We start from the raw sequence: 15546 nt of genomic DNA, 5'->3' as shown, positions 1-15546 counted from the left end.
CCCACTATAGAGACACGAGCTGCAGCAGAGTCACATTTGACACCGACGGAGATGGCAGCTCTGGAGGTACTGATGGAGCCGGCTTGTGAGACTCTATTGGATACAGGAGAGACTTTGGCACTTGACATGGAGATAGACACAGAGACAAGCGTGATGGAGGTACCTGCAGGCAAGGAGTTGGGGGCATCAGGTGTCAGACTGGATGTAGTAGGTTCTGAAGCGGTGCTCACAGTAGATATGGCCCTGTTGGCATCATCGGAGCGAGATAGAGAGAGCCGTTCCCAGAGGCTGAGTGCTTTCCTGAGTACAAAGTTCCACTGAACCCCCGCACCTCGAGTGACGTACTTGCCGACACCCAGACGGGAAGCAGCTTTGGAGAACCTAGTATAGGAGGTTGGGCAGGCACAGAGTGAGGGAGTACCATGTAGCACTGTTGAGCGTATGGCGGAGGTTGTGGAGAGGGCTATGGGTGCACAGTAGGAACACTCGATAGCGTAGGAGACAGTGATGATAAAGGAATTTTTTTTTGATGATGTCGAAGCTCTAGCATCTCGTGCTCGCCAAGTGTTAGCTTCGGCTAAGACTCAGGCATTGGAGTCAGTGGTGAAAGAGTTGGACGGAGTCATAGCCTTCATGAGGTTGGGATGTCCAGTTGCATTTAGAGTTTGTTTTGAGGAGAGAGGATGGCCAGATGTAGAGACCACAGAGATGCGGCAGGATTGGTCCACGACGAGAGACCCTGAGATGGAGAGCCGGGTAGAGGCTCTAATTTATGAGATAGCAAAGATATATAGGAAAGCATACTACACTCTTCGGAGGAGTTAAGCGGATCAGGTAGTAGCTAAGAGAGCTCGGGAGGAGTTAGCTGCCTGGTTAGCTTCAATGAGGGCAGCTTGGGAATTTGAGAGGGCGGCCTGACAATCCAAGAGGACAGCCTTGTTAGCAGAAAAAGAACAGTTGGCGATAGAAAAGGAAAAGATGGCAGCAAAAAAGGAGGAGTTGGGAGAAGTAGGAGAGATGATGTAGTCAGCCCTGGAGCTTCAGATGGAAGCAAAAGTAGAGCTGAAGATCAGGAAAGAACAGGTCTACAAGTTACGGATGGAGCTAAACGAGCTGAGGACGTGGACAAATCCCTAGTACTTATGCATTGATGTATTTTGTTTTGAAATTTTGTTATATTGTCGTTCGAAGACGACTTTTCTTTTTTTGGGAGGGATGATGTTGTCGATAAAATGTAGTGTAGCTGACGGGTAGAGTAGTATCCGAACGGGCACGTGATGCTTGAGTCACCCCTTCGGAAAGGTATATGTACACGTCCGAGATGGACTTTGAAATCATCATTGTAATCCTTGTAATTGTGTAATCATTGTATTCGAATGGTAATTAGAAAGTGCATACATGAATAAAGTATTTGTTCTGCATGATATCGTGTTATATATGTGTTAAGCTTTTTACCCTGTACGGTAAACAATCTTTTCAATGTAAAATGAAATGATTAATGGTACCTTATAAACCATTTTTATTTTCATTCTCCTTTAATGCAAATCCTTAGTTAGCTTTGGTCTATATTCTTCTAACTATATTGATTAGTTTGATTTTAATGATTAAGTTAAATTTGACATGTGTCTAAGGAGTGACAGCTTGAATCATTATGGTTTGATTAAGTGGTTGGATTAGTTTGGAAACAACTGGAGAGAATATAGGATTGAAGAGGTCGTATTGGACTTGGTAACAACAGTTGAGGAGTCTTTATGGCTAGTTTGAGGGTTTTGTGGATAGTTTTGAGTGAGTCATAGGGGTGTTTATGACTTAGTGGAGCTTATTGAGTGTTTGGACTTCGTTTTGGAAGCTTCTAGGTCAGTTTTTGCTGGCTATTTTCATGGATCCGAACCAGGTGGTTGGAATTGGGTACTTAGTGAGTTTTGAACTTATTAATATTCAGTTTTTTTTGAAGTGAATATATTTGAAGGCCTATTATTTGCAGATTATCAAGTCTTGTCCTACTTGCTATTATAGTTTAGTTACATCAAGTGATTGATAGGGTGGAATCTCAAAGTGCTATCAGATCTTTCTGTTCAGACTTTTGTCTCACATATTGTCTCTTTTCTATAAGTGATTATTACACGAGTTAGCTTTGTTATTCGTTGAATGTTCAAAAAACTGTCTTGTGAAAGTCTTTTCCTTTTCAGTTTTCTGTCATTTACAACCAAATAATGAAATATTGATGTGTAAATGGTTTATAACAAGTGATTCTGGGATTATTTCTGCATAATATTTGGTGCTATTGTTGTAATGAACCTTGCTCAAAACCGATCACAAATTGCCCTTATTTGGTGCTTGTAATTTTGTCAAACAGTTCATGTGCAACCTTGAGACTTGCTGATATAGCGTTTCCGTTTGAAGTTGCTTGATAGAAATGGTTGCTAAGATTGTTTCAAACACTTCTACAATTACTATGCAAGCTCCTCAATGAAATATTATGCTTTCTTTCACCTTTTAATGCATTTAGATACAATACTAAGAGAATATGATGCATCTACAGCCAAGACATCTTTACAAACACTTGGCTTACAAACACAAGATCTGAATACAAAACTATTATTTGTAACAACTTCTAATTCTCCTCATCCAATACAATGCTAATATCAAAAGCCAAGACTCTTATGTTGCAGCCTGCTTAAAATATTCGATTCTTCAAAATGAGGTTGCCAAACAGCTCCAAAATGATGTGCCCAAGCTACTAGAAGGACCTCAACTCACCGAATTTCTTATCTGATTTTTGATGCTTCCAAAACATGAAATCGCCTGTCTAGAAAACTGCTCAAGGGAATCTGGATTTTTCCTGCATCAACTTGTTGTAGCAGCAGTAACACTGTAGCAGATTACTGTAGCAAAGTTCCTGTAGCAATTTACTGTAGTGGCGGTACTGTAGCAGCGTTCCTGTAGCAATTTACTGTAGCCGTGTCACTATAGCAGCGTTCCTATAGCAATTTACTGTAGCCATGTCACTGTAGCAGCATTCCTATAGCAATTTACTATAGCCATGTCACTGTAGCAGTGTTCCTGTAGCAACACCCAACTTATCCTTTCTCCACAAATCTGGCCCTTGGCCACAAATTTTTACCCTAATGAAGTGACTGAAATATCACCTCCAATCTGCAATAATTCAGGTGATATTTCACACCCTCAAAATTGCTATCATTGGGAGTTTTCGTTCCCAAAGACAAATTAATTATCTGCAGACCACTTGGCTCCACAAATACTCGAAGAAATCATCAATCATCAATATCAAATCTGCCTACCTCAACAGTGAGACCTCAAGGTCTATTTATTCTTTTTTTTTCCTCTAGAGGGCGGCCTCAATAAAATAATATTAATTTTTTTTTGACTTCTAGAAGATTCCAATATTTTTAAAAATTTTTGCACTTTATAAAATATTAAAATATTATATTATTAATAAAGTGCATTTAACATCAAATTATAAAATAAGGTTTCCATAAATAAAAACAATAATGATATATGATGGAAAACCTTACTCCAACCAAAAATTGAGCCAAGTAATCATCGAATGACTGCCAGATGACTCTCTCACCATGCCTCATTAGCCTACGAGAGCCGTTAATAGGCTAATCCTGCTGATATGTCATTGTCAACTAGAAGCGGACATTACAATTGTCAAGTTCTCATTTGCATGAAAGTTAGTATCCACTGCAGTGAAAGTAGTTTTAGGATTTATGTGCTTTGAGTTTTCAGTCATTTAATTTTGAGTTTCTCTATCCCTTTTCCTGGAAATTCAGTAGTTTGAAAGCTAGGAGCCAGCCTTATCCGAAGATTCACTCCATTTTCAAGTGACCCACAACTTAGGAGTGTTTCAATGTTTCCTTGAAATGTTGAGTTTTGTCAAACTTAACAAGGGTACAGTTTTAGGTGATAACAGTAAAGTGGAACTAAAGGCTCATCTTTTTGTCTTATTTTAAATGATGCTTCTCTAGATGCTTTTGCAAGATTACATGGTTTTATAGCTTCTTTCTATTGACATAATGATTGCAATTTTTTTTCATTTTGTGATTATTAGATATGATTCAAAGCAGTTGATAATGTTGGCTATTGCAGGTGATTCTAGCAGCCAATGATTTACCATCCATTAATGATATTACTTACCCTGAATTGGTGGAAATTATCTCGAAGGTAAGCTTTTACAAATTTAAGAAGTCTCCGGTGTACATAATGATACAATATTTTGTCTATAAATTTGTCAATGATGCTTCTTCCAAGTGAGTGATGATGATGATCAGGCAAGTGGTATTATGTTTACTGCCATATCTGATAAATTAAATTTTAATGTCAGGTGAAAGAGGTTAAAGATGGGAAGGAATACATTCTAGGAGTTGATGCAAATAATCTTCTTGTTGTAAACTCTGGAAGTGATTTGCCGGTAAAGCACTTCAATTTTTTGTTTTACATTGGGTTGGGAGTCTCATAAAGTTCACATAGTTCAATTGCTCTACTTTGTAGATCCTTGAAATTCTTAATAATGGAAGGATGCTCTCTATAAAATGGTAGCTTTCATCTTTAGCCTTTATTTTCATTTTAAATTAAAATTTTCCTTTACTGTAAATTAGACTCTTGTAAATTTCAGATGAGTTTAATTCCTACCCTGTGTTCTAGATCCTTTAGAAAAACAAGAATGCTTTCTAGTTGAACACATAAATTCATTCCTTTAATATTTTTAATATTGAGAAGTTTTGGATGAAGTCATTAATATAAACTTCTTGTATATATGAAGTTTATATATTGTCATATTTTTTTTAATCAATTTTAATCTTTCACAGTAATAGTCAACATTGTTAACTCCTTTGAATCATGTCAAATGCTCACCTGTAATATTTTAAGTATTACAGGTGATTCAAAGTCATACTGCCGCATCATTTGCAATATGTTTTCACTTTGTGATCATTTGATATGATGCAAAGAAGTTAGCAATGCTGTCTATTACAGGCGATTCAAAGTCATATCGAGTGACACCCCCTTACGTTAATTCTTTGGAATTAGGCAATATTAACCCACAAAGTCAATTGCAAGAGACTTCTTTACAAACAAGACTCTGGAATCCTTTATAAAACTGATTGATACCACTTGATATAAGATTGATAGATTTATGATTTGCTTTATAAATGACTATCGTTAGGATATACAATTGATACCACTTATGAGGTTATATATCACTTATCAAAAAATATCTTGCAAAGAGGATAAAGTTTCACTACTATCTATAATATATCAATGAGATTTGTGCAATTATGATCTCTGCTATATTCTGATCTGCACTTCTGCTTCCTGATATAACAATATGAATTGTGCAATAAGTCTTCTTCCATCTGATAGTAGCTGTTTCTGATATATTGATATAAGACATGCTACAAGTATTCTTAATGTTGCTGATAGCTGTCTCTGATATGGCACTAAGGAAAATGGTAAAGTTTGCTTCTATTTCTTATAGTGATGATATAACCCGCTGTTTCTGATCAATACCTTATATCATAGAAGCATAAAATGAATTGGGAAAAGATCGGCAAACTAGTAGAGTAGGGTTTTTCCAAAAAAAAAAAGGGGAAAACTCAGATTTACATAAAATATGTAAAATCTTGAAGGAAAACAGTAAAAAACACCTTTTTTTAAACATTAAGGTGCATTTCCACATCATAGATAATATTGAATGGAAATAAAATATTGAGTTCAACTAGTAAATGATAGAGAATAGATTTTCATTGTTTATATTCATATGGTTGATTACATTGCACAAAATATACTACAATAGCATAAAAGATAACCGGATGGAGACAAATATCAATATGTCAATTACAACATAGTTTGTGACTTTTTGCAAGAAGAAAACTGAGAAAGTTGTCCGTTTCCATGACTTCCAAATCTTTAGGTTGAATAACATAATAATCATCATCATTTTGTGCTGGTTGCGTTTCTTCATACTTGGAATGTGTATGGTCAAAAACACTCCTATTACACTCAGAAGCGGATGAGCTGCATGGCTGGATCAAAATGCGTTTCGCCATTCATCGAAGATTTTGTATTCGTTCTCATAAAAATCCCACCATTGAGCTGAAAAACACATTTTAGGGAGATGATATCATGTAAGAATATCTTCAAATCTTAACAAATTGGCTGATCATGTAGACATAATGAATGGACTATCAAAAGTTTTTAGAGCTGACCTGATTGGAAGATCATTTTTCCTTCATCAACATCCCTAGATGAGAGAAAATCCCTTGCCTTCTTATACATTTGCAACTTTGACATAGTCGCTTTCAATCTCTCTACTCAGAAACATTTTTTCCATGCACTTGAACCATCAGATTTGTTGCCTTCCCAGCCATAGATGATAAGCTCTTATCATCACCCTTGAGCACACTACATATTGTGTACATAGCAGAATTCATTTTCTGCTGATGCAATAATGACCTTGCATATATATGAATAAATGGCTCTTAATAGGCCTCCAATCAGCCTTGTAGTTTTTACACCAAGAATAGGATCAGACCTATTAATTACAAGTTACATTCATATAGGTCTTTCCCAATTACATAGTCGTAAGTTACATGAATCGCCTAGATATGGCCAGACCCAAATAAGGATTGATATGAAAAGTTCATTAGCAACATGGCTAAGGCTGACAAGACAATTAGTCATTAGGTTTAGTTGGTCGGTTCTAGAAGGGATCCGACCAAGCTACACATCAACACTTCCTCTTAGTTAGGGAGGATTCCTTTGCAATGTCTGAGTGACATAGTGACAACCATCATGGCTATTCCCATGAAAATTCAATTGAACACAACCATCATGGTCGCTCCCAGAGGGTGGATTCATCATGGCTACTTCCATGAATGAAGATACAAGTGCTCATCACAAAAATGTGATGACATTCACCATGGCTACGAGGGTGAATAAACAAAAGTGCTACATCATGAAATTTCTTCCATGAACATCCACTGGGCCTACTCATAGAGGGTGGATTCACCACACCTATATGTAGAGGCTTTCACCTCAAAATTCTCCAAGAGAAGAATGCATCTCCACAATGCTTGCTTTTAGAGGGTGGATCCACCATACCTACTCGCAAACGATGGGGCGAGGGCTTTCACCTCAGACTTCTCCTAGAGAAGAATGCATCTTCACCATGCTTACTTGCAGAGGGTGGGTCCATCATAGCTACTTGCGGAGGGCAGAATGAGGGCTTCACCTCAAACTTCTCCTAGAGAAGAATGCATCTCCACTGTGCCTACTCGTAGAGGGTGGATCAACCATACCTAGTCGTGTAGGGTAAAACAGCGGATTTCACCTCGAACACAACTCATTAACAGGGGATTTCACCTAGAATTTATCTCGCAAAGAACTCATTAATATGGGATCGCACCTCAAACTTCTTCACGGAGAACTCATTAACAAGGGATTGCACCTTAGATTTCTCCCTCATAGAGAAGAACTCATTATTCTCATAAGAATGGTTGAATGCTGAAACTCTCTCTCAGCAAGGGTGTTAAGATTGACCTGTGAATGCCTGATACTATTGAATTCTAGCTGCTCGTTTACCATAGGCAATGATTTGCCCTCCCAACTATTGACAATCTCAAATTGTCTCCTTTGAGCAATGCATCTGTCTTATAATGTAGATCATATATTTCCTTATTACACTCTTCAAAATGTAGAGGAAGATTGATCTTCCTTTATACCAGTCAATTAGGTTACAAGGAGGGGCGCACCCCTTCTAAAGTTTGGGCCCCCAATATAATTATTACAATATAATAATATAATAAGGTTGGGTCCTACCAAATAATTATTATATTGTTATATAACAATTATATTATAAAGTAATTAACATAGAATATAATTACATCATCTTACATAAAGTAATTATATTATAAAGTAATTAACATAGAATAGAATGTAATTATATTATAAAGTAATAATAATTTCAATAATATAATCATATTATCACATTATACTATTTCACAATATAATAATTACAAATATAATTATTATATTACCAATTGCAATAATCAATATATATTATATCACAATAATTATATCATCACTTATCACAACCATTATTATATTTGAGTCAGCCAAGAAGGCATCCGACCTAGCTACAAAAATCAACACTCCCTCTTAGCTAGGAAGGATTCCTTATGAACAACCAAGGCACGTGGTGTCAACCATCACAGTTGCTGGTCCATCATGACTTATTACCACCACAAGAGCTTAATGTCATCTCAATATGATGTTCACCATAGGTACTCCCAGAGGGTGAATAAGCACAACCATGTAATGACATCCTCCATACATACTGAAAGAGAACTTGCACCTCAAACTTCTCGTTAGAGTAGAATTCATAAAGAACTTAAAGATTACCTAAATGCTAAGACTCCCTCTTAGCTGAGCCTCCCTCTCAAATTGAAATCAACCTTCTGACCTCCTCAATTAAGATTGAATTGTCGATTTTCCTCTAAGTGAAGTCTCCCTCTTAGCAATGACAACATTCTCATAACATATGCTAGAATTCGATGTAGCTAATTTCAACACTCCCTCTTAGCTAGGGAGGATTGAAAAAGAAAATTCACATCATCACCATGACACTCTTAGAGGATGATCAAGAATATCTTAGATTCTTTCCATGATACCATCTTGCATACCCGCAAAGGAAGAACCTACCATGCATTACCTGTAGAGGATAGGAGAGGTCTTTTACCTTAAATCTTCTCCCAAAGAAGACTACAACACCACCTTGCATTGCTCGTAGAGGATGGAAGAGGTCCTACACTTCAAATTGTCTCCCAGAGAACACAATACCACCTTGCATTACTTGTAGAAGGTTGCAGAGGGTGGAGGTCTTACACCTCAAATTTGAGGAAAGCACTACCACCTTGCATTTCCCGTAGAGGCTAGGAGATACAACTAAATGTATCAAGGAAGCAGTCGGCATGATCTCTCATCTTCCCATTACATCCTGCAACCAAGAGCGATTAAAAGTCATATCATCAAAAAGATCAATACAAAAAGCATACACTATCAAAAAATAATTCATAATCATGGAATACTTATCTCTTACAAAACGAAATTGCTCCCTAGTAAGAGGAATTAGTGTCATCTTGAAAGTATTTCTTAGAGATAAATAATAGTCCAAGACTATCTCAAAGAGAAATATCAATGCTTGAATCACGCACGATTCATTGTCCAAATAATATATAGCATTAATTAACAACATGAAAGAGTGAAGAGCAGTATTCAACCATAAAGAATACTTATCTCCTTATACTGACTGGTTTGTCCTCAGTCAACAGATATAAGCATCCACTCATTTTTCTTTCCTCAGGGTAGGCATGTCAATTCCTACACAAATGCAGTAATGCAAATTGCAATCAGTTAATGATTATGATCAAGATCAATCAAATAAATCTTCAGCCAAAATTAGGAGACCTAGTCCAAATACACTGGTTGCAGACTCATAACATCATCTCCATTTAAATGCATTGTATAAGTTGTCATCAATGAACAAACTTTGCCAACAAGGATATCAGGTATGAAGTCGACTCAAATTATCCAACATATGCATGAATAGAGTCTACTGATGGTGAGTGCGTAGACCCAAATAAGAACAAATCACTACTGCATCATATCAAAGGGGCGCAAACCCAAGATATGCTAAAACAAAGTAATATTTTAGCCATCCATATAGCCCATATAGATAAGTGTGAGTGTGATGAGATTTAAGCATTCTATCTAATAGATAAAATGTGCTTAATGTATGCTGGTTTGACACTCATGAAGTTCCCAGACAAATTCCTATGCCTAATCATCTTCCTTGTTACCCATGGGTGCTACCGCTACCTCACATTGCTGGAAATGTTGGTTCGCATCATTCACTAATCACCTGATACATTCTAGGTTTTGTAAGGAATGGTTCATTAATCTCATTATGTCTACTATGCTCATTGGCATGCAGAGGCAGATAGAGAAGCAGAGAGGGTTGTAGTTGCAAGGTCTAGGGCAGTCGAGGCAAATATTCGGCAGCATGGGCGGTAGAGTGAGTGATGCTCTTACAAGACAAGAAAAGGGCTGAAAAAGGATTGCAGACGGCTTAAACTCAGGCTATGGAGGCAACACTTCAACTGAAGCAAGTTGTGGAGGTCGATACATAGACATAGGACTTACGTATACGCACTGATCAGGTTTACAAGTTGTGCTAGCTACTGAACATTTCAGGGATGCAACCTCCTCCCTAGTCTATGTTTGTTTCTATATTTGTATGTTGTCTCCTAATTTTGTTAGTTTGGAGTCGCTAGGAGACGACTAGTCTTTTTTGGGGGGGATAATGTTGTCTAGTGAATTGGGTAGTTAGACGGTTATGGGTACGGGCACGGCTGTGTCGCTTCATTGGCACCGTGTTGGATTTTATAAATATGGCATAGACTTATGTAATTGGCATCATGTTGGTATTGAATATTATTACTCTGTATGGAAGCATTTGATGAATGAATAATGCTTTACTTTTTTAAGTTATATGTTTATTTCTTGTTCACCAAGGGCTAAACAACAACATTGGATGAGGAGCTCATAAGATTGATATTCAGAGGGAGCCTAAAAATCCATGTATGAGACTACATGATTTTAATGGGCTTGCCCCCTTTGTACATCATGAGGAAGTGATGATTTCAAATGATTTTCACTTGTATTTAAAGAAGTTAGTGAAAGGTGACAATCTTACAATAACTTAATATTTTATTATGATGGATATCTTATGATGTCCAAGTGGACCATGATAGATTATATTTTGCATGGTGGATTAAGTTCCCAAATTAGACCATGAATGTTCATATGGTAAGTATTATTGAGGATATGTGTGCACATACCTTATGAACATTTTGAGTATTTGGTGAATGTTATGCAACTTGATGTTTAGGAGGCCATTATTTAGAGTACTTGGTGAATATCATGCGACTTGATGTTGAGGAGGCCATTACTTAGAGTACTTGGTGAACATCTTGCGACTTGACGTTCAGGAGGCCATTACTCAAAGTACTTGGTGAATATTTTTCTACTTGACATTGAGAAGGCCATTTTTCAAAGAGTACTTGGTGAATGTCATGTGACTTGACATTTAGGAGGTCATTATTCTTGATATCATGTGATGATATCAAAATGGTGGATATCTTCTAATCAAAGATATCCTTAAACTCTTTATTGCTGATATTACATTGAGATAATATCTAGTCTTGTGTTTATCCTTCTCAACTAAGAGGGAGTGTTAATGTTTTATAGTTCAGTTGGATAAAACTAATTGCAGATATATACATACATCATATCTATTGTATGTATAATTATTGACATTATATAATAAATTGAATTAGTATGTTTACACACACACACACACACACACACACACACACACACACACACACACACACACACACACATATTATTGTGACTGTATAAATATAAATCATATTAAATACAACTTGATTATATAATATCATATTCATTTATACTGATTCATGAAACTGGCGTTGACCAAATTAAAAGTGAATTAGTTTTCATGATTTGGGAGTCACCAACCCTGATGGGTCATGACTCTATGGTGGAGTGGAGTTACACCTATTAGGGACATGGCCCCAACACCACATATATTGGGGGAAACAAATTTGTGATAAACAACAAATGAACACATAAGTATAAACAATCTTGTATAGTTGTCTATAGAGGTTATTGTACAACAAACACTTTATCCATAATATATATTGTCCTCAAAGAAATAACCAAAACTGTTTCCAGCTCCCAGATTAATATTTGTCTTCAATAATATAATCTTTTATATTTCTTCCCATGTAGAGTCTATTGTACCTTTATCCCTTTTCCCAATGTGATGCACGCATCTTTAAACAATGTGGGATAAAGCACCTTTTTGTCCTTTAGTCACTTAAATAAACATAATACTTTTTAAAATAAAGTGACAAGTTAAATAAACTTTTAAAGTCACTTAGCCAGTAAACCATATAATTGTCAGGCATTAAAATAATTGACCAAACGAACTCAGAAAAGCACGTGCAATAGCTTGTTGGAAAGCTCTCGGCATGACGCTTCCAAACCAACATTGAGATATCACAATTACTGAGCTCTGTTCACTTACTAAATATAGTAAGTATCCGGACAACCTGCCAAAAACTGCTCCGATGGGTCTGAAACTGGAAATGTCTTAGACCAAATCTCAAACTGAACTCTGAAAAGAACCTTCTCGCCCTCGAAACCTAGGCGAAGTGAACTGGCAACACTGAATTATAATGTCCCAGAAAAAGGGGACATTACAAAGCCTCCCTTCTCAAAGATTGCTTGCCCCCAAGCAATCCGCTCATTCTTGCAGAAATCAGAGACCAAGATCCCATACTTGCCTCGAGAATGAGGTTCTACTCCTTAGTCGATGTACCCAGCATGCATCATCCCAAATCCAGAATGGTGAAACAGTACAAGAGGAATCAATGTGCCAAATAACTGAATGCCAGGATCCCAAGGCTCACCAACTGCCATCTGCTGCTGCCCTGTGTACCAATATCCTCATTCAGAATGAATGTCTCACTCCATGAGTGAGCCTGCAAATCTCTATTGTCAAGTGAAGATGGGAGCTCAGCAATATACCAATATCCATCCCAAAATGATAGCAACCAAACTCTCCAACGAGCTCCCCGATAAAGAGTAATACATAGGGATGCTCCACCTGGATCCCAAGTGAGAACTCGTGCGTTGTTTGAAAACCCACTGACCAATTCCTATAACATCTGTACCATCGTACCACTATACCATTCCTGTAATATCTATACCGATGATATTTATAGATCCGGCCAAACTAACTCCAGCCCTATATCACCCTGGTGGAAATGGAGTAATCCAAATCTTTGTAGCTCTAATGTGTCAGAAGGCTGAAACACACAGATCATAATCATGCGACTGTGTAGCAACACAACTTGGATTCCCGACCACCCAATCAACATGACCCTGGGTAAATGAAAGAGCGGTTGGTGAGTCACCAACATCATGAGTGCTAACACTATCTTCAATACCCTGCTGAAATAAAAATGTAGATACCTCATGTGGTAGGTAGGGTAATGTATGCTCTCCCCATTCATCTGCAAATAAGTCATTAACCCCTAAAGGCCAAATAGAATCAACAAATATACTACCATCATACACAGGCAAACCATTGATAGCTGGAATATACCAACAAATAAAATCACCAATCAACAAGTAGCCCATGACCATCTCATAAGAGTTAGGTGATAAAACTCTGAGTAAGCTGAAAAATCCCTCCATGCATGCTAAGGATAAATCTGAACTTCCTACTCCATCATAAGTACTCTCACTCATGTCAAAGTCTTCATAAAAGGAAGGTTCATCATTACTTGAAATTTCTGAATTATCCTCGCTTGTGGTATCACTAACCATGTGCTCATGTGAAGATGCACAGCTGCTGTCATAAAAATCAGAATTTTCAGACTCATCAACTTGCTTATCCATAGAGTTTTTCTCACCATAGGAAGTCTCAAATGGGGAACACGGGATTGAATCACATTGTTTGACTTCACATCTACCCACTTTATGAATTCTTTCAATAATTTGTGTGATTTCTTGTGCCCTTGAACCATTGTCATCTTTTTCATAAGTGACTGCCCCACTTGTTTGAGTTTCAGCTTGGTGGAGGGAATAATGTGTTAAGCTCAATTGAAGGCATAGCTCATCTATCTCACTCTCCTTATTCCTTCCGAATTTAATTGCTAGATCTCTATCCATTAATAGTTGCAAGTACTCATATTTTGTCATTTTTAAAGTTTCAAAAATAGTATGTAAAAGAGCACTTGTGACACCACATACATTACCATGTATCTCCTCTATCACAATCTGTCGCATGAGATCCTCAACCAATCTGGAAGAATCATCCATCCTTGTTAACACTTGGACAATCTTGTCCTCTTTGACCAAAAGCATATCCAATAAGTCAAGGAGTGACAATGGTTTTTGACCGTCTCCTTCAAACACAAGTGGGCTGCTCCCCATAGAATTTTCTGATTTTTCAGCACTTTGAGAAACAATATTTTCAGATATATCCGCTAACTCAGTGTGTGCTAGATCGTCCGTCTTGCCAACATCGCTATCCATTTGCTCCTCAAAATCTGATATAATTTCCAGCCTAGTATCACCATAAAATTCATCCAAGTTAATTTCCATGTCACCAAATAAGATGTTGGAGTTGCCAATGTTGGCGGTTTGGTCAACTATATTGCATGGGCCATTGACCTGCTCATCAGAAGGACTAGTGTAAACAGCTCCATAAGATACTCCTGTCTCCCAATTACCTGTTAATGTACTTGTGCCATTATTTGTACTTTGCATATTATCATCCGAAAGTTGTTCTTCGCTTTTAGTACTACTATTAGGTTGATTGATATCCTCCTTATACAAATTTTTGTAACTGTCCTCTGCAAGGAGATCTTGAGCTAGATCATAGTATTTGTTTCTTATCATATCTGTCTTGTTTTGCAGCTCTAGCTGAAAGTTCACATATTCCATGAAGGAAATTTGTTTTTGAAGCTTTGACAGGAATTTGTTTTAATCATTGTACAATCACCTTACTTTGGTTTTCACATCGAGTTGGAAGTCTCGTCCCACTTTCTCTGCCATGTAGCTTTTCCAAATGCCTGTAGATGTCCCACACTGAACTGTGCAAACTCGAGGACAAGGAAAATTTCCAAAATGCCTAAGGACAAATTAACAAACAGTTGGTACTTATCTGTTGTGGTAATGTGTGTTTTCTGGAATGTGCGAAGTTCTGCTGATCTTAATTGGATCTGACAATGCTATGAGTTTCCTGCAATAACTCTGTGCCATTCTATATATGAAATGCTATATGAATGCATTGGGAGGAATTTATTCAAGCAGCTTCCAGACAATCTGAATATAATCTAATGTCACTGTAATACTGGAACTCAGTCACAAATGTGTGTTTTATTACGAAATCAAACTCAACCACTGAACTAATCTTGACTTTGTCCAAAAATTCAGATTTTAACTATTTGACATTTTGACAATCAGTTGGCATGCAACCACGCATTGGAAAGTTTGAAACTGTGGTACTTCACTTGATGAAAGTTATCTGATATTCAGGCACTGTTTATCCAACCAACCAATTTGAATAACTTTAGAGTATATGCTCTATTGGCAGTCCAAAAACAACAGTTTGCAATGGGACGTTTGATGTGAATACAGTATTAATGGAAATATAAGTTTGGTAGGCTTCACAAACTCTAGAAGGCACCTCTGTAGTGAAATCGATACCACTGTAATATTCTTAGCTCATCAAACAGTATACAGAGAGAAATTGTCTTACAAATATCTGACTTGGATCTGCTTGGTTGGCCTTAAGATGTCATAATCTATTGAAATTCCCAGTATCGCTGCATTATTAACCAGAATATCAAGTTTTCCATAATG

General features: G+C 37.1%; 1 protein-coding gene across 1 annotated transcript in view; it reads left to right on the top strand.

Annotated features, from left to right (window-relative positions):
• The window catches only part of LOC149564400 (damage-control phosphatase At2g17340-like), a 238791-nt gene that overhangs the window by 174422 nt on the left and 48823 nt on the right, over nt 1-15546 (top strand). The window contains exons 8-9 of the mRNA XM_089827455.1: nt 4114-4188; nt 4349-4435. Of these exons, the coding sequence (XP_089683581.1) occupies nt 4114-4188; nt 4349-4435 (162 nt within the window). The remainder of the gene's footprint in view (nt 1-4113; nt 4189-4348; nt 4436-15546) is intronic.

Source organism: Cupressus sempervirens, chromosome 4 (assembly GCF_028749045.1).
Source record: "Cupressus sempervirens isolate cs-2001-9-10 chromosome 4, ASM2874904v1, whole genome shotgun sequence".
In the NCBI taxonomy this organism is placed as follows: domain Eukaryota; kingdom Viridiplantae; phylum Streptophyta; class Pinopsida; order Cupressales; family Cupressaceae; genus Cupressus; species Cupressus sempervirens.
Note: the sequence above shows the minus strand (reverse complement) of the source record. Positions and strands in the feature narration are given on the sequence as shown.